Source organism: Amphibalanus amphitrite, unplaced genomic scaffold (assembly GCF_019059575.1).
Source record: "Amphibalanus amphitrite isolate SeventyFive unplaced genomic scaffold, NRLGWU_Aamphi_draft 000156F_arrow, whole genome shotgun sequence".
Taxonomy (NCBI): domain Eukaryota; kingdom Metazoa; phylum Arthropoda; class Thecostraca; order Balanomorpha; family Balanidae; genus Amphibalanus; species Amphibalanus amphitrite.
Genome location: NW_024881651.1, coordinates 530,342 through 549,650, shown reverse-complemented (window position 1 = coordinate 549,650; position 19,309 = coordinate 530,342). Strand labels below are relative to the sequence as shown.

General features: G+C 48.1%; 3 protein-coding genes across 6 annotated transcripts in view; 2 read left to right on the top strand and 1 right to left on the bottom strand.

The window, feature by feature from the left end:
* LOC122383149 (multiple epidermal growth factor-like domains protein 8) overlaps nucleotides 1-9,815 on the bottom strand; it is a 29,880-nt gene extending 20,065 nt beyond the window's left edge. Inside the window, exons 1-6 of the mRNA XM_043369308.1 lie at nucleotides 9,784-9,815; nucleotides 3,486-3,691; nucleotides 3,056-3,228; nucleotides 1,838-2,876; nucleotides 1,322-1,459; nucleotides 612-1,013 (exon numbers count right to left, since the gene is read on the bottom strand). Coding sequence (XP_043225243.1) covers nucleotides 612-1,013; nucleotides 1,322-1,459; nucleotides 1,838-2,876; nucleotides 3,056-3,228; nucleotides 3,486-3,657 — 1,924 coding nt within the window. The 5' untranslated portion in view covers nucleotides 3,658-3,691; nucleotides 9,784-9,815. The remainder of the gene's footprint in view (nucleotides 1-611; nucleotides 1,014-1,321; nucleotides 1,460-1,837; nucleotides 2,877-3,055; nucleotides 3,229-3,485; nucleotides 3,692-9,783) is intronic.
* Nucleotides 3,988-5,123, top strand: LOC122383147. Its single transcript, XM_043369306.1, has 2 exons — nucleotides 3,988-4,047; nucleotides 4,326-5,123. The coding sequence occupies exon 2, from the start codon at nucleotides 4,385-4,387 to the stop codon at nucleotides 4,856-4,858; it is 474 nt and encodes a 157-aa protein (XP_043225241.1). The 5' UTR covers nucleotides 3,988-4,047; nucleotides 4,326-4,384; the 3' UTR covers nucleotides 4,859-5,123.
* A 295-nt stretch (nucleotides 9,816-10,110) lies between the features above and the next one.
* Nucleotides 10,111-19,309, top strand: part of LOC122383144 (katanin p60 ATPase-containing subunit A-like 1) — an 11,387-nt gene continuing 2,188 nt past the window's right edge. Inside the window, exons 1-12 of one of the 4 annotated variants that reach the window (XM_043369302.1) lie at nucleotides 10,234-10,370; nucleotides 10,675-10,839; nucleotides 11,058-11,154; nucleotides 12,257-12,371; nucleotides 12,748-12,946; nucleotides 13,153-13,395; nucleotides 13,724-13,903; nucleotides 14,206-14,301; nucleotides 14,759-14,918; nucleotides 16,598-16,724; nucleotides 17,240-17,541; nucleotides 18,530-18,799. In XM_043369302.1, coding sequence (XP_043225237.1) covers nucleotides 10,347-10,370; nucleotides 10,675-10,839; nucleotides 11,058-11,154; nucleotides 12,257-12,371; nucleotides 12,748-12,946; nucleotides 13,153-13,395; nucleotides 13,724-13,903; nucleotides 14,206-14,301; nucleotides 14,759-14,918; nucleotides 16,598-16,724; nucleotides 17,240-17,438 — 1,605 coding nt within the window. In that variant the 5' untranslated portion in view covers nucleotides 10,234-10,346 and the 3' untranslated portion in view covers nucleotides 17,439-17,541; nucleotides 18,530-18,799. Of the gene's footprint in view, nucleotides 10,371-10,674; nucleotides 10,840-11,057; nucleotides 11,155-12,256; nucleotides 12,372-12,747; nucleotides 12,947-13,152; nucleotides 13,396-13,723; nucleotides 13,904-14,205; nucleotides 14,302-14,758; nucleotides 14,919-16,597; nucleotides 16,725-17,239; nucleotides 17,610-18,529; nucleotides 18,800-19,309 lie in introns of those variants that run through there. The other 3 variants (XM_043369303.1, XM_043369301.1, XM_043369304.1) reach the window with 3 other exon arrangements.

Below are 19,309 nucleotides of genomic sequence, written 5' to 3'. Positions count from 1 at the left end.
GACCTTTCGAGGTCAACATATATATCATTCGATGCGGATTGACGAGAGGATCACGATGATGCCCTTAGTTTGTTCCTATCTTGACTAATTCGAAAGTTATTCGAGAAAAACTCTCCATATCTAGCGCCGCCATTTTGACTTTTTCGACCCCTGTGACGTCATTTTTGACCTGACCTGAAAATGACCTTAGTAAAAATTGTAGATCTTGGCCGTGCGTATCCGATGCCGTTTACCGCTTGTCGCTATCTTGCTTCGTTCTCGAGATCTCGGGGGGGGGGGGCGGTCATCCGCCCCCCCCCCCGTCGGTACGAAGTTGGCGCAGACCCCCGTCGGTGCGCGGGTTAATGATAAAAGAATTAGACGCTTAGCCGTGACACCCAAGCAGAGCATCCATATACAAGTGAGACATAGGCTCGAATGAATACCAATTCCACAAATAAACAGGTTACGATGGCAGCACGAATGCAGTTGACAGAAAAAAGGAAATGCAGTGTTATACCATGAATATGAGCAGAAATAAAACACCTTTTGACTATGAAAAATGAATAGTGGTTCGATTCTCGATTATCCGAGAAGTTCGTCCATGTTTCCGGTCCGAGTAAATGACTTACCGTCGGCGCGGTGGCAGGCGGCATTCTGGACGCACCAGGCACAGCCGGCGCCGTGCACCACACACGCCTGGCAGTGTCGGAGCGCTGCGCACACACCCGGGCACGGGGACGACTGCAGGTTACTGGTACACGCGCTACCCTGGCTGCGGCCGACACAGCGTCCCTGCGGGCACCAGCCGCACACGGGATTCGCCGTGCAGGACGACTGGGTGTTGTGGCGCGCGCACATGGCGTCCCGGCTGGCCGGCCGGCTGGCGGGTGCCACCATGGTGTCGGGGAGGGTGTAGGCCAGCAGGTGACCGGACACGGAGCCGTGGTAGCCGCCGAACATGAGTAGTGTGCTGCCGTCCAGTAGGGAGGCCGACGAGCCGAACAGGCCGAACGGCAGCGGGTAGGTGGACGCTGTGGGACGGAGGCGAACAGGTCAGACCAGGTCAGAGTGGCTAGCAACAATGGAAGAATGAAAAAAACGGACACGAAAAACACCAAGGTTTCTAAAAGGCAAAGTCATGTAGAACAGGGTCAAATAGGACAAAAAGACGATGCATTTAAGGGTCGTGAGTAAAATACAATTTTAAAAAATATGCACACCAAGCATAACACGAAAACAAAAGACCACGTCCTCAGGACTATCTGACTCCTTGAGCTTAGTCTTGACCTGACCGAAAACCACCCCAACTTAACTAAGACCTGCCAGCCGGCCTACTCACAGTCGGAGGTCATCTCGAGGACGCCGTGGTTGACCCAGGTGTGGCAGCGAAGGCTGTAGAAGAAAATCTGGTGGTCGTAGCAGACATTCTCCCGCCGGTGACGGTGGGAATAGCCGCCGAATACCACCATGTAGTCGCCTGACGGAAGTAACAGAGAAAATATTACCATAAGTCGGGAGGGGGGGGGGAGTGAGAGGAACGCAATTATGGCAAGCAGAATAGGAACAATTAACCACAAACTGGCATTCAAATTTGAACAAGCATATTGTCATTTGAAGAGAAACAACAAACGTTGACGGTGTTGATGTAGAGTCTCCACAGCTAACTGAGAAAATACAACTCGCGTAACATTATGGTTCATTGGAAGGTTTTTCCACTTCCAAAAAGCTCTTCCCTAAGTGGAAAAAGCTCGACTTCCACTTAGATGTGCCCTGCCTACACCTTAGACCCCACTCGATCATTGCTTGGCAGCAAAATTTAGTGATTCGGACAGAACTCGTCCCCAAAGAAACTCACCGGCAATCTGCGCCACGTGGAAGGCGCGCTCGAGCGGCACGTGCGTATCGAGCTGCTGCGCGGGCGGATACACCAGCTCAGACCATACGAGCTCCCTCACATGGAACGCAAACAGTCGGTGAGACAGCATCGGCAGTCGATCGATATCCACCGCCAGACCTCCATAGACGAGCAGAGAGTCGGACGCCGCGTGATAGAGCGTCGAGTGACCCACGAGACGAAGACTGAGCTCGCTACCACCGCGAGGAGATACTATCTCCCAGTGTGCACCGGACGCGTCCACCGTCAGCCTCCAGAGGTCGCCGTGAACGGTGTCCCCGGCGCCGGCTCCTGCCAGTAGATACAGAGCGCCCTCCGGACCGGTGGTGAGGGTATGGTGCACGCGCGCAGTGGGCCGCGGACGAGCCGCCAGCGGTCGCCAGGAGCCCGAGGTAACGTTGTACGACCAGAGATCGTCCAGAAGACGACGGTCGGCTCCTTGGCCGCCGTGGATGAGAAGCTGGTCAGTACCGAGAACGGCAGAGGCGTGACCGAACCGCGCCGGCGGCCAGCAGAGGGCGCGTGGCGGCGAGCCGCAGACTTCCTCTGGTGTTCGCCGCCTCCAGACGCCACTGGTTAGGTCATACTCGGCTAGATCGTCGAGCGCGCTGTTGAGATCGTATCCTCCAAACACCACAAACCGACGTGCTGTCGGGAACAGCGCGGCGGCGTGGCGCGCACGGGCCAGGGACGGCGCCTCGTCTAACACGTGCCACCGGTTACCGGGCCGGCCGCCGCCCAGGCCGCAGTCGCGGCCCGAGAAACCCGGTCGGCAGAGGCAGCCATCCGGTCCGCAGGCGCCCTGACCGGCGGCAGCGTGACAGTCGGCCGGACAGCGCGGCCACTGGCAGCGCGGCCCGACCCGGTCCGGCTGACAGTGGCACACGCCCGCCTCGCAGCGGCCCACGCCCGAACAGTCGCCTGGACACTCGGTCACCGCGTACCGAGCCAGGAAGCCGGACATGACGTAGTTCTTGTCGCTGAAGAATAGCACCGTCATCTGTGGTGGAAAGAAATAGCGCATCAGACTTGGACAGACCAAACGATTAAATTACTGATGATAGCCTATTACAATGCATCGTTTATAAAAAAAAAAATCAGAACGGTCGTCGTCAATGATTTCCTCACTGACTCACCTTCATTTCTCACTCCTAACTCACAACCCCGTCACAAACTCACCGTCCCCGACTCGGCGACCAGCGGCGGCGGCACGGTCCGACCCCGGCCGCTAAAGCTGCCCAGCAGTCGGGTGTGGGGCTCGATACCGTCGTACACAAACACCTGGTCGTAGGAACACTCCGTGTCCAGCTCCTCGAACGTCAGCAGTATGTAGCGACCCGCTGTGTCGTTAGCTGTCGACAGAAGGCGGGAAGTTCGGTGATCTCACAAGAACAATATGGGGAAGTTGATATGGGTCCCACGGACATAATCGAACTTTAAATACACCAGCCTATCACGAATTGCCTTGACCGCATTTAAAAGATAAAACGACGTACGATTCTGGCAAAAAAAAAGAAGTAGGTGGTATATAACAAAACAATCTTTGTGCAAATCAACAACACTGCCTAAATGCAGCGCACCATCACACTGCTCTGTCCCGTCGACTCACGTTTGATGATCCACTGGCAGTAGGTGTCATTGCCGTGCTCGCCGGGCCCGTCACCGATGACGCCGCTCTCGGCCGTCATCAGATGACGGTCTCGGCGGCAGGCGCCGGCAGCGACGGCCGCACAGCAGAGCAGTGCCGCCGCCGCCAGGGGTAGCCGCCATGGCGGCCACATGTTGGCCAGCGGGCCAGCTTAGCGGGATTCACGCCTGGAATGAACAGCGGGCGATAGAGGGGTAGGGGTTAGTCGGAAGCGTCCACGTGTTGGAAACAGAGCGAGAACGATCAGTAACCAGTGGAGTGATACGATACCTGTAATTATTTAGCTAAGCAATTTCGCTAGTGTATGCCGTACGGATAAAATAGCTGGCAAAAATGTCCACAATCATATTGACGTTAGTGTGAACCTAAAGGGTAAGGTTTCCGTCCCAAAATTCGGTCGCATGAGATTCGAGGCTGAAAAAGTATGTTGCTGGACCATCGTGGACAGAAAGCTGAAATTGGTCATCGTAATACGGCAAGCCAACCGGTTCAACACTTAATAACTACCAATTCAACGATAAAGGTACGGTGATAAAAATACGCATTTTACCGACAACATAAAGTCAACATTCAATTATAATTATGCCCTATAACTGATCGCCAAAGACTACTATCGAAACATTATAGACGTCAGAGAAACCCTGCACCCTGCAAAGCCACCGTCCACCGACGTATGCTGTGCGCCGCGCCCTTCTAGCCCCCTCCGAGAGCATGACGGTGAATTAATATCGATCTCGGTACTATTCCACAACACCCAGTCTATCACGATGCACTGTTCCGTCTGGGTCATTCGCCCTGCAGACACCGAGCAGACAGCCTGAACCGCGACGCCGCAGTCCCGTCCGGCGTACTCCAGAATCATGGACACCTGGCGGTTCTACAGCGAGCTGACGGAGCCTGACGACTACAACGGGCTCGGGCGAGCGGCTCAGGTCGGCCGGCCGGGGCGGCCCGTCACCGTCTCCCTCCACGAGACGCCGGTGCCGCTCGTGTGTGTCACGCTCTTCGTCATCCTGTTGACACCGCCCGAGTACTGGCTGCTGCGCAACTGCCTGGTCCTCGGCATGTTCATGGGATACGCCGGCTGCCGGTGCTATCGTCTGTTCTGCGGTGATGAGACGCGGGACGTAGAGCCGCTCAGCCGTCCCGGGCCGACCAAACCGCCGCCCGCCTGGAGCGCCGCTGACGCTGACGCTAACGCCGCCGCTGCCGCTGCTGATGACGATGGAGGCAACTCGCCGCCAGCCTATCAATACGCTGTGCAGGTCGATGCTGGTCAGCAGCTGCCGAATTTCACCAAGTCCATGACGCAGTTCGGCAGTGTCGAATTGTAGCGATCGTTTAAGTTCCCATCAAGTCAAGAGAACATGCTTCTGGACCCCTGGAACACCTCTAGCTAGAGTGTGGCAGTGTGTACACAATGATCCAGCATTGCAGAAATAGTGATCAGTGAGGTGCACCCCAATTCTAAGCATTGCACAAATAAATATCAGTGTGGTGGTTGTGGTGTCTGGCAGTGCTGGGTCAGCTTGGTTGCAGTAACTGCAATCAGTAGCACTTAAGGCAGCAGAAAGTTGACAGTGATAACCAAAAACAGGTGATCAACAGCAGTTAAAATACTTTTAAGCAACTGGTCACATATTCATACAATATTGAAGAATACTCCTTATTCTAGTATGTTATATTTAAACAAAGAGCACAAATGGCTTATGCAAACAAAATGGTTATCTAGAGCATTATTCAGGCAACTCTTGAGCCAGAATGATGGATGAATTGATACAGTGCCACCTCAACCTTGGACTTTGGAACCATTGGAATTTACAACAACACGGTGAGGAAGTAAGACAAATACAACATTTTTGGAGCTTGCATGTAGACTAGACAGTTTTTACTTTTTATGGCTCCACTGTTTTGACTTATAATTAATTAATGCTGTACTGAAACTCCATGTACCTATAAAGCTCCATTTTCTATAGCCTTGCATTTGGCAAACACAAGACTCATGAAATGACAGCCAACAGGTAAAGCACAGCAGTCAGCAGTCAGCACACAAATACACAGACACACATACACACACACAATGGCCTGGTTCATTGACTGTCCTTGACATTAGGGTCTGAGAGGTCAAGCGGCCTTCCTTGGGCTTAATCTTTCACTTATCTTAACTGACTTTTGTTGAACACTACTAGCTGAATTAAGTACTGTTCAACATGAGCCTTCTGATAAACTCTTCTTTGAAAAAGAAATAACAGTGTAGATAAAAATAACCACATTTTTAAAAGAAACGAGTGACATAAATTCATAAATTGATGCATAACCATTATTTCAACCATTATTATAATATTATTTATATTATATAACCATTCATTAGCCGGGTACACAACGACGCAAACCGGAGTGGGCCAGCGAGGCCCACTGGTGGGCTAACACGCGGTTCACACCACGCTCCACATCGCCTCCCAAAATCCCACTACAAACGGTTTTGATAAATGGTTAACACCAATAAAGTGTCTAGTTTTGATTGTACGACGTCTGTTTAGTTCTTACACACAAAAAAAGCATAAAATTCTCTCCAAGAAACAATATTTACTTTGTGCTTTTGGCGTGATGTGAGTTGGCCTTTACCTGGCATCGACTTGGCCAGCTAAGCCATCTTCCCCGGAGATGGCCAGGCTGGCCAAGTCGTATTTCAATCGCCTCTCAAAACTTCTGACTTAGCACTTTATCTCATGCTTTAGCACCTTATTCCACACAGCTCTGCGTCCGCCATATTGGTTGACGACCGGCGGCGATATGTGGCGCAATTATAGCAGCAAGTAAATATGAGTTGTATGCGTTGTATGTTTTGAGGAAAGTCAGGTAGGAGGTTTCGGCTGTGTTATATGTTTTTTCTATGCTTGGTTATTTTAATTACTTGCGTTTACGATACTTTTTTGTTGACAGTTTTGTTTCTAAGGTGTGTATTGTAATGAATGGGTTTTGTGTTATCATCGAAAGTGAATAAATATCACAATGTCTGACATACATACATACACTTGTCTAGCTTGTGGGCTCTGAGACGCAGCATGGCAGTAATAGTAGTAGGTACGACAATCCATCTTGCTTTGTCGGACACGTGTTTTACTTTTCATGCAGGCTGATTAACATTAAAATTGACGAAGGGTGAAATATGTTATTTGTGTGCTAAATTTAGCCTGAGATACTGAACTAACGTTGACTGTTGAGATAACTATAGGGTGGAGACTTCCACTGGCGCCCAACTGGCGTATAACTGAGCAACGTCCAAGTTGGCGTCTAACTGTTGGACGGAGACTTCCAAGCTAGACGTGTCTTAAGTTAGCATTTGCCAGGTGGACGCAGCCGCTGTCCAGCTAGACGCGTCTAAGATTTTGACGCGTCTAGCTGGATGTGTAATGGAAGTCTCCACCCAATATTTTTCATTCTTTGGGAAGGTGCATGCAATCAGTTTATTTAATTATAACCTGATGGCATACATGCCTTCAGATGATTTGATAATTGTTTATTGTTGGGTTGTGTGTTGTCTTCATTAAAAACATTTGACTGAAGTGGTTTTTTTTTCCTTCTCTTTTCCAGGTTCAAGGGCAGTGGGGACTGGAGAAGATGGGCACTGGGCAGATATTCAACAGAAATGTACACACGGCAAGATTGTTTCTAGAACCTATTGCTGTTTTCCCTTATTATAAAAAAACAGATTTGAGGCTTAACTTTTCACTACTGATATCACAAGAAATGATATGCTGATTACATGCATCAAGTCAAAAGTATGAAAAGTGAAGTAAAATGTTATGGCCTATGGCTTATGAGTGATCAGTGAAGAGATAGGTACAACACCAGGGAATAAGTTAATATTTGTGGGAATTGTAATAGCAACTCAGCTTGAACTCGCAATCTTCTCTGGACTCAGTTTCTGGAAAGGCTCTTTGTTTTTTTCCTGTTTCGCATTCACATTTCAAGTATGTATGTTGAATAGGTTTGTGTGTTAAATAGAATTAGTAAAATATGTACTTGCAAAGCATCAAGTGACAAGTGTATAAGTTCATTTCTGTTTTCTGCCTATTCTTATGTTGTGTGCAACTTCTCAAATGCTTGTGTTAACTGTGATGCTATAGAACTAGAAGAATAAACAAAACCTGATAAGCTACACATCTTTTGTGCATGTGCGTATGTAAGGTGACAGCCAAGGCCAAGGGTGAATTGGTCAAGACCTGACACTTGACAGTATACCTTTTTGAGATGTTCAGTTGAAAGTTGTAACACGATTGAATGGCGATTCAGAGTTATACACCGTTCAAAAAGTTTTATTGAAGTCATTTGGACAGGCCACAGGGATACCCTTCAACGCAGAGTACCAGGGGATCTATTCAGAGGCAATGAATGCTGAGGGTGGGCGAGCAGCCGGAAGCTTTGCTAGTTAGTCAGGGCATATATTAAGGCACTTACTGCGTCCCATTTTGGACGCAGCCCCCTCGCCTTGGGACGTAGCCCCTGCTGATTTGACCGACTGCGTCCCTGCCCTGTGCCCTGCCCGGTTCCCTGACCTGTGCCCTGCTCTCTGCCCTGACCTTTGCGGGCTGTGCCCCGCTCTCTGTCCTGCCCTGTTCCCTACCCTGTGTCTTGCTCTCTGCTCTCTGCCCTGTACCCTTCCCTCTAAAGTTTCCTGTGTCATGCCCTGTATCCTGTCGTGTCCTGCTCTCTGCCCTCCTCAGTGCCTTGCCCTGTTCATTACCCTGTGCCCTTAGTCGTAGCACGTGCCCTCTGCTCAACTTTGGGAAGCAGTAAAAAAAATGTTTGAATATGGCCTGTAGTTACTTAGTTAGTGGTTAAGTCGGATGTTCACATCATTCCATACATTATACTGCGTAAAATTGGGGCAATCGTAGGATCTATGCCCAATGATCTCATGGTCTGTATCTGCCACCAATAGCCAAAGGCCCGCAATAGGCCAAGGACCTCAGATTTTGACATATGATTCGGGTCTCCGCCCTAGAAGTCGAAGCTGCGTACGGTTTATGAAGATTGGAGATGCAGGTTCCCGAGTGTTTGCTGCTCATTTGTGGTTTCTTGCATATAAGGGGATATTTTGACTCTGCTATGGCTCAAATGTCTTTTACTTTTTAATGTTATAATCAACTGTGTGCATCTGAACTCTAGAAGTTGTCGTAAGAGATATAAAAGGCGAAAAATATTCCCTTCGTTACGCATCTCTACCAGGGAAGTTGCTTGATTTGGCATATTTAGTCTAAAGATAGTTCAAGATATAGTAGGAACTATAACCGCTAATAAATTATGCAATACCGCATTTCTATTTAAAATAAATGCTACTTTGAAATATATTTTGACCTATGAGCACATGTCTACATATTATTAGCTCGCAACTCATCTGTACTTTATTGTTATTTTCTAAAATATAGAAGAATCCATAAACAACTAGGGCTAGACTTTATTCCTTCCTACTGAAACGGGCCTCGCTGGCCCTCTAGATGGCTTAGCTCGACCCCCACCGGACACGATTTGGTAGCCGAGGTCTGTGACGTCAGCCGGGCGTGAAGTTTTCCCTTCACCATAGGCTTCACACACAAACTGGCCGAAGTTCATGCCAGGATAGCCCGGCTTGAAAGTGCAAAAATGATTAAATTTTGCCCTCAATAGATTCATTGCTTCATTTTATAACTAAAAACGTCCGTTATTAGGCCTCAATGAAGGTAAAAAGTACTCAAAATCGAAGTTCAAGAAGATGCTGTCCGAGCACAATCTGGTAACATCACGTGACCTCTTTTAAGCAGAATGTATATAATTCAAGGATGTTATTACACGATTGCTGCCTAAAACATCATAAATAATACGCTTGTAACATTTATTGCTTCTGTTTAGGTCATAACATTGCAAAACGCAAAGTTTATCATTGCAGTCACGTGACCAAAGGTATAGCAGGGGTTGGGACAAGCACTCAAAAGATTTCAAGTTTTTTAATTAAATTATATAAGTTTCATGATGAAATTGAAAGAATGTATTTTTTCCTAATGAAATACAAATTTTCGTATGTAAAATATTTTCCTTATGGGCGAAATTCTCCATATAAGAAATGTCAGTGACGTCACCTGGGCTTTACTCAAAACACCCGACCAACATCCGACCTACCTGTTTCTTATAGATATCTTGGCTTAGCTGGCCAAGTCCGATTAGCGTCGTTGTGAACCCGGCTATTGTATTTGTATGGCATGCCCACGGCCCACCTCACCTTCAACTCATTCAGTTGATTCCTGAAGGACATAACAATTCAAATTAGGCCCTCTGCGAAACGTGTCGTGGAATAAAATAGGTATATCTTGAAGTAAGGTCTTTAGTTATCCCACATACCAAACGACAATTACCGCACCCGTGTAAAATTACTATTATTGAATAATTGCCAAACCCCCCCAAACAGCACAGAGCGACACAAAAAAAAACTGCGCCTCAATTGTCGCGTAATAAATAATATGCATTACTACATATACCAGAAAAATAGTCAACAAATAACGTCATCAAAACTAATTTATATTCTGCTTGTTTGTTTAATTTTCTGGAGATTATAGAACCTCACTTTAAAATACAGTGGAAACGAGCTTAATTATATTCGATTTCCAAAAAAATGTTATTTAAAAAATCAAAATAATTTTTTTCGTTTGGGGAACGATGGCGAAAAGCATGCGAAAAGGCTTTGCTCTTGATGACGTCATTTCAAGATCACTTCTTTTGAATTTCACTTTTTGTCTGTTGTGTGGTAAACAAACAAACAACCAAGCAACAAACAACCATCTTTTCATGCCATTTCTGAATGATATAAAGGTACGTTTAATTGAATTTTCTGGTGATTTTTCAATTGGTTATTTCCCCCAATTCCCTCGTACTATTTAGCTATTTAGTTGAGTTAGACACATTTTCTCAAAGTGTTATTTTTCATCAGTTTGCGTGCCAATTTTTACCTATGTATGTTGAATGTATAATGGTGTCAAACTGAAACATTGCAATATTACTGTTGTTTTTATTCTTGCCTGTCCTTTGATAGTTGCTGAGTGTTACTAATCAATTTATTGATTCTGCCTCCCTGAGAAATAAGCGATTATCATTGACATGCTGTATGACCCTCTAGATGACGAGCATCAGTGAAATATGTGAGAGTACGAGGATGGCTCGTGAGATGGCCCTGCTTGGAAATTATGAGTCAGCTACTGTATACTACCAGGGGGTTGTGCAGCAAATCCATCGGCTACTGCAGACAATACAGGATCCATCCAGGAAACTCAAATGGCAACAGGTGAACTCTGAAAATATGGTGAAATGTGGTGAATGCTTAGCAACTGTCTTATCTCAAAATTGATTGGTCTTATTTTATATAGCAGGTAACTATATGCAACATACCTAGCTGTTATGATGGGATTACTTTAGCATCCTTCATACAAATCAGTCAACACTGCTGTAATGACTAATGAGTATCCTGTTGTGAAATCTTACATGTAGTTTACTTTTGCTCAGGTCCAGCAGCACATTGCCAGAGAGTACGAGCAGGTGAATGGCATCACTCACACGCTGAGCCTCTTCCGTGCTGGAGACCATGATAGCCGACCAATTGGTGAGACAAGCTCTGGGAAAGAGGCAAGGTCAAGTTGACTTGTACAACTATATTGTGTGTGGGCACACATGAGCATCCCTCATTTTCAGTTAACTTGAAAAATATCTACAAAAGACTAAGTGGTATCTTGACGACTAAGTATCTTATTTAAAGACTTATTATTCTTATTATTATTTATTATTTATTATTATTATTATATTATATCTTATTATTTAAAGACTAAGTATCTTGGCATCTCAATCAGTAAAGCAGCAGGAGTAAAATTGTCTTAGATAAGTATCAAATTTCAATATATGTATCAGCAGCTGGAAGTGTACAGGAAAGTGACTGAATGAAGTGACAGTAGACTGAATTGGAGTGATAACTATTTTCCTGGCTTTCAGTAATCTGGTAAATAAAAGAGCTAAATTTAAAACAAGTAAGGCAGTTTTGCTTTAATTAACTGCTAACTGCGGCTTCCTAATTAACTGTCATTTATTGTGAAACATCGGTTCTCTGTTTAAAGGGACTATCCCACCTTCTAAAATGTTGTTAAAACCAGTTAAATTGTGCCCGACTTTATAGATTGGATGACCAGGAACACGGTTCTGGCATTTATTTTTTCATTAAACATCTTAGGCTTCCCATATTCCAAACACAAACTTTCAAATATGTGACGTCACAGCCCAAAATTACCTCCTTCCCCAGGCCACATTACTGCCATAAAGCCGATTCTTTTTACTCTGTAGGCACCACACCGAAGTTCAGACCAAGTTTTAAGCGATTTTTCAACGAACAAACCCATTTAAATCAGAATGACTAAACGAGGTGACGTCACACTAACGGTCGCTCCATGTTGAAGATAGGGCCTTGCACAAGGCCCATTTTCAAATGAAGGGAACGAATTTCTTCAGCACCAAGAGGCCACGGGGGTTGCAACCTAGATAGATAGTGGTTTCTGAACCTCGCCGCAAACTTGGCTATCTCAACTCAAACCCCATGTTAAAGGTGGGATAGTCCCTTTAAGATCCATCATGCCTTTCCGACCATTTACATAAGCCGGCAATGATGCACAACGCACGTTCCGACCGCAAAACGTTATCACCGGCCATTCTCTCGACAGGCACTTCGCTGCGCGCCTCGTCGTTCGAGGAGCCAACCCGTGACCCGGATGTGTGGCCGCCCCCTCCGCCGCGAGACCCCGACGTTTGGCCGGCACCCACCACCACAGAGCACAAGTGAGTCGCTGTCTCAGGTTTGTGTACCTCCATCCTGTGGAGGATATTTTCCGGCGCACTGGGGACTTCGGGTCTTTGACTAGCTTGTTAGGCCGAGAATCGCGACTTTGTGCATCTTTCAAAATCGGTATATTTTACTCCAAGCGCCTTTTTATGCAGGAATACCAGACTAGCTTGACGTCCGTAAAGCTTATTTCTGACCCCAACTTAGGTCATGACTGGCATGCTACCTTCACACGACATGTACTTGCGACCTGACTCACCTGGTTGGGTTCCTCGTCACTACTGTAGAGTCAGTCGTAGGCGAGAATAGGCGAGTGTAGGATCTCCCGCATCTCTGACGGCTCTTGACTCTCTCTCCCTCCCCCGCCGTCAGACCCTCTCCGCAGGTACGACCGGTGCGCGGGCCCAAGAAGACCGACTCAAAGCCGCCGTCCCGCAACTCGCGTAACAGCGGCGTGGGTGGCTCCACGTCTAAGAGAACCGGTGGCACGTCCAAGAGTCGCCGCGAGGACAGCAAGAGCAGCGACCGGCGCAACAAGGGCAGCCGCGACGACAAAAAGGCTGACGATAAGGTAGGACTCGGCTACTGCTAAATGTTTGTGAAGGTGGAACGATACAAGCCTTTGGTCAGCTCTGCTTCGTGAGGACTGTCAATCTGGTTGGTGTTGTGGAAAGTTCCGACCATTTTCTGTGGAATTCTATCGGAAAAACGAACTGCGATTCATTTTCTGCTCCTCCATGGTTGTCCAGCATATCACTTCTACCGTGTGACCCTCAGGGCGGTGATAAGAGCGGTGACCCGAAGGAGGGCGGCAGCGGCGGCGCAGAGGGCGGCGACGACGAGGAGGAGAAGCGATTCGACCCCTCCGGCTACGACCGCGACCTGGTGGAGATGCTGGAGCGCGACATCGTCCAAAAGAACCCGGACGTGCGTTGGGACGACATCGCCGACCTGCACGAGGCCAAGCGGCTGCTGGAGGAGGCCGTCGTGCTGCCCATGTGGATGCCGGACTTCTTCAAGGTGTGTGTTATCGGCAGAGGGGGCGTAAGCTGATGGTGGAAGGTGGCAGAATTAGTCACTGGTTAGCGTTCTTCCTGCTACTGCTATCATCCTTCAATAAATTGTGTAGCCCTCTGTCTCGGTAGGTACTGAAATATCGAAAGTTTATTTGTCCTCTCTCTCTCTCTCTCTCTCTCTCTCTCTCTCTCTCTCTCTCTCTCTCTCTCTCTCTCTCTCTCTCTCTCTCTCTCTCTCTCTCTCTCTCTCTCTCTCTCTCTCCCTCCCCCCCACCATTCCTTTTTCCTTCCCCATAGAACACCCGACTCTAACCTTTTCTCCCCCCCCCCAGGGCATCCGTCGTCCGTGGAAGGGGGTGCTGATGGTCGGCCCGCCCGGCACCGGCAAGACGATGCTGGCTAAGGCGGTGGCCACCGAGTGCGGCACCACCTTCTTCAACGTGTCCTCGTCGACGCTGACGTCCAAGTACCGCGGGGAGTCGGAGAAACTCGTCAGACTCCTGTTCGAGATGGTGAGATCGACGGGGATCGACGGATTTCTCATGACAGATGTTGGTGCCCGACGGAACCCTGACTGCCTGGTGTGAAATAGAGTTGCTCACTTATGACATGCATTCACAATTCACATGTTTCTTTTATGATCCTTATCTGGGGCCCTCGCAACAGCCTTACTGGGACTCGTTATGTTTCTATAACTGCTAGATTTGCTGAGTGAACCGCATGCTTTTGTTGTTGTCGTTGTCAAGGTTGTCTAATGTCTTTTATTATGAGTTTTTTTTTTTGCCATGAGCTGACCGTATGCTGTTCTTTACAGGCCCGTTTCTATGCGCCTTCCACGATCTTTGTGGACGAGATCGACTCGTTGTGCTCCCGGCGCGGCTCAGAGACCGAACACGAGGCCTCCCGACGGGTGAGTTTGATACTGAACACGAGGCCTCCCGACGAGTGCGTTTAATACTGAACACGAGGCCTCCCGACGGGTACGTTTCACCGGGTGCCACCTTCCTTCGGGCGGAGAATAAAACGCGCAAACGTTTCGCGTTTCGGTATGTGTTGTTCCCCGACGGTTGGTTCAGGTGGTAACGCTGATTTGTGTGAGTACGGTCAGTTGGCTGCGAATACCTCGTCAGGGGTCGGAACTGTCGACTATTTTCTGGTCGGCGCGATGGTGGTGATCAGCCTCGTAGTCTCGTGATAGAGCCAATTATCTATCTACAGTTTCTGTGCTGTTTCAATACTTCCACCCTAAAGAGTTTTCACTTTTAATTTCTGATTTATTGTCAGTGACGTGACGTGAAGGGTGTGGACATTGCATTTCTGGGTCTCTCAACCTCTGCAGATCGCTGACAGCTTGCCATCGCCTCCAGGTGAAATCGGAGCTACTGATGCAGATGGACGGCATCAGCTCGTCCCAGGACGACCCCTGCAAGATCGTGATGGTGCTGGCAGCTACCAACTTCCCCTGGGACATTGACGAGGCGCTGCGGCGGCGACTGGAGAAGCGCATCTACATCCCGCTGCCTAATAGTATGTCGGGGAGGAGTTGGGCGGGGAGGGTATATCAGGAATGGACTATGAAAAGGATACGCGAGGATTTGGTGGGATTGGGGAAGGGTGGAAGGCACTGCGTAACTAGAGGGAAACAAGGACGTAGATGTACATAAGGGACGAAATGGCCCGTTGCGTAGTGATACACAAGACTGAATCGGGATCAAATAAGAGCAGAGCACGGAGACGTGTGTGAATGAAGTATACATTAGAGTTCAGTAGAATGAAAACGTATATCAGAATGGGGCTATCAGAAACATGCTATAATGACACCGGTTCTATGCGCTAACTTAACCCGCGCCCCGTAGGGGGGGCCGAAACGGCCCCCCTGTCCTTTTCGGTCGATATCTCCTAAACGGCTGGAGATATCGCCACCAAACTTTCAGGACCCCTCCGGGCATCAATTTTACACATTGTGACCAAAAAATTTTCCAGAGGCTATGATAGGTTGGCCACAAATGACGTCAGAATGACGTCATGTTCTGTCATTTTCGACCGAAAAAAGACCTTCGCGAGAAGACCTGTCAGGCCTACAGCTTTGAAGATACAGAAAAATGATCAGACATAAAAGGTGTAGAATTGACAGGGCTACAAAACTGCTATCTCGGATTTTTGAAATTTTTGAGTATTGACCCCCAAAAATCAAAAAAACATTTTTTGGATATATTAGCCAAAAAATCCAAAAAGTTTTTTGAGTTTCGAAAAAACCGGAATATATGTGATAGTGCCTACCGTCTTCTATCTACATACCAAATTTCAGATCGATACCTCGTTTTTTGGCCAAGTTACAGCGAAAAAAAAACTGTTCAAAAATGATGACGTCAAATTTTCAAACTCAATTTTTGGCACTTCTAGACCTCGTAGAGCAAAACAAAGACCACCATTAGACTCCCCGTGACGAGCTGCATCGAATCGATACCCATTTTATGCAAAAATATCAACTTTGAAATTTGACCTAATTTGACCTGACCTTGACCTGACCTTCACCAAAACGTGACCTAGGCTGGCCCCAAAGGCTGCCTAACCCACATAATCGCATTTATCATGTAAAATGGACCATAAAACATGTATCACACGACACTTTCATATTGTGACCCCGGTGACCTGACCTCGCTGTGACCTGACCTGGTATCAGTGACCTCAGATAGCAAAGTATGTGTTTGACGAACAATGTACCATCGATGGTTTTCAAGAAATTACCAATTTACTCGATTTCACAACACATTTCTTGAAATGCCTGTGAACGGTGAAAATCTTACCTTTGACCTGACCTGTGACGTCATCGGTTTGACCTAGGTCAATGAAATTTGGTCACAAGGTAGTTCCCGGGTGGGGCTATCGAACGCCGTTTGAATTTTGAAAATCGGCCGGTAACTTTCCGAGATCTTAGGGGGGGGCCGGGGGGGCCGAAACGCCCCCCCCCCCCTACGGGTGGTAGGGTCCGCCGGTAGCCCTACGGGGCGCGGGTTAACCCCGAACGAAGTTTAGCAATGAGTGCGAATTACGTGATTAGAGTACCCCAGAGACGCCAGTTTTGGCGAGTACCACGCTAAGTAGCATGACTCAGTTAGGAGCTGATCGTCTCTCTAGCTGCCATCGATTCTTCTTATCTACCAGCGTACTATGTGTCTGACGTCCCGTCTCACTGTACCCTCCAGGTAACGGCCGGGAGGCTCTGCTGCGTATCAACCTGCGTGAGGTAGCCACCGATCCGGAGCTGGACCTCAAGTCCGTGGCCGACCGGCTGGACGGCTACTCGGGAGCCGACATCACCAATGTGTGCAGGTCAGAGCCGGCTGCGGCGCCGGCGTGAGTCATGCTGACGCAGTGTGTGAAGGGAGGTCGCTGGCAACACCGGGTGTCAGTTCAGGCTTTTCTGTAAATATGCTCGATCGATTAGTAATTGGAGTGATAAACGGGCTCGGTAACCAAGCTAAAAATGTATGCGTTTTTTTACGTAATATGTGGTATCCATTACCTTTCTAAGTGCTATCCTTACTTTGGATCTGTTCCAGTCGCACTTCCTAACACCTCTAAACTCCTCCAAGAGCAAGGTAGAGGAGGTTGGAGCAGGGCCCTCCTTGGCTTTGTAGGGGCTAGAGCTGCCAATGGAACAGGGAAGCAATCTTGGAGGAGTTTAGAGGTGTTAGGAACTGCGACTGGAACAGACTCTTTGTGACATAGGCGTCAAACGCAGAGTCGTCATCCCACTGCGGTCTTTATGCAACAGCTCTACACTAATCTCGTCTGACCCTCCCCTATCGTGTCCGCCTCTCACGTTTCTCTCTCGCCGGCTGCAGGGACGCCTCCATGATGTCAATGCGTCGTAAGATAGCCGGCCTTCGCCCCGAAGAGATCCGCGCGCTGCCCAAGGAGGAGCTGGAGCTACCCGTCACCGACCACGACTTCAACGAGGCCATCGAGCGCTGCAACAAGTCCGTCTCCGCCAGCGACCTCGAGAAGTACCAGGCCTGGATGAACGAGTTCGGGTCCAGCTAGGAGGGAGGCGCGGTGGGATCGGGGTGACTTGGAAGAACGTAAACGGAAAGGAAAGAAGGAAGGATGACGGAACACCAAAGCGTTGGAGAACACAACTACAAGGGTGGGGTGGATTATTTAATATCATGGAGGGCAGACCGCAGGATTTAGAGATTAAGCTGTCAGTTTCACTAGGATTAACCCTCGCCCGTATAGGGGGGGGGGGGGTCGAACGGACCCCCCCCCCTCGGTTTTTCGCGAATAACTCGCGTAAAAAGCGGCCGATCGCGACGAAACTTTCAGTACCCTCGCGTTAATCAATTTTACACCTACCCTGAAATTTTCATGACCCTGACCCTAATGACCTTTGACCTGTGACCTACTTTTCGAGACCATGTTTGGCCGGAATCGCGATTCGGCGTATGTCGGCTCGCATTAGCCGCGCGTTTGCAGTCTTTTCGTGGTTTCAAGCGTTCAAACATGGGATATGATGTTGCTCCCATGCATTAGGGTGGGTGTCAAGGTCACCGGAAGGTCAGGTCAGGTCATTGACCTTTGATGACCTCGGTTCACTTTTTCGAGTTTTACATGTTTCTAGGCCAGTTTTTGGAGCTGAATTCGAATTTAGCAACCATATGAACATTTACGAAGTAGTTTTGGCACCTTCGTAACATGTTACGAAGCTGTCAGAGGCGGCTGCCACCTACTACGAATACCCTTACTGGTTGACCTGACCTGACCTGACCCGACCTGGCCTAAATGCATGAAGACATCATCTGTGATCAAAACTAACATGATATTCGTGATCAGCACCCCGAAAAACCCCATAGCAGCCACGCTTTACGACTTTCTAACAGGTCCCGATTTCCCCGACTTTTGGGTCATTGACCTGACCTGGAAGGTCAACCGATGACCTAGGACCTTAAAATTGGGTATCATCGGCTTCCTCTCGTCACGGGCAACACGCTCGTTTTTTTCGCGAAGCTCTAGCTCGATCAGGGGCGAAACGGCAAGGGGGGGGTCCAACGGACCCCCCCCCCCCCCCCTTATACGTTCGCGGCTGGAAAAACACCAATACGGGCGAGGGTTAAGAAGAATAGGGACGGCACCAGATCTGGGATAGAGTGGAGAACGGGACGGCAGCACCGGACGCTTTGGCATGAGCCAGGTCGGTAAGATCTTCCGGCTGGGGTGGAAATGGCGGGCTTGGCAGAAAAACTATAAATGGGGGAATAACGTCCGAATCGCCCATTTTTTTGTGGGTTGGGTTGGGGGCGACCTTCAGTGGAAAGCCTCGGGTTCCGGATAGGGTGGGTTGGAAAAACACGGAACAAATAGTGCATGGACGCGTTTCGATTATTAAATCTTCATCAGCATGACATCACAGAGAAAACAAGATATAGCACACAAACATTCGAGCTCGTCACAGTGCAATCGTCTTGATTTTAAAAATTCATGCATATGACATATTCGCTACTAATCCACCTGTAGGAGAATATCCACGAAAAATGATAGCAAAATAGATCACTGACATACATATGACACATGGATAACATCAAATTTGTACAGAACGATCATGAACAAGTAGGTACTTATACAAACTAATGACGCGTCTTCTTCAAACTATACATCGCCGCTGGTTTTGCCCATTTCATCGAACCCACCCTAATATTAATCGTTTCGTTCATTGCTATAAATGCCGCCTCTGTCGCCTTCCGATTGTCTTTGTTTTTACATAATGCTATAATTTCCGCCCCACCCCATCTTGGTAAATGATGTGTTTTCTGAGCATGAATTACTACCGCGCTATGTTCTGCGTTGTTTCGCATGTCCCGCTTGTGTTCCTTTAATCTAACGTCTAAGCCCCTCCCGGTTTCCCCTATATATGATTT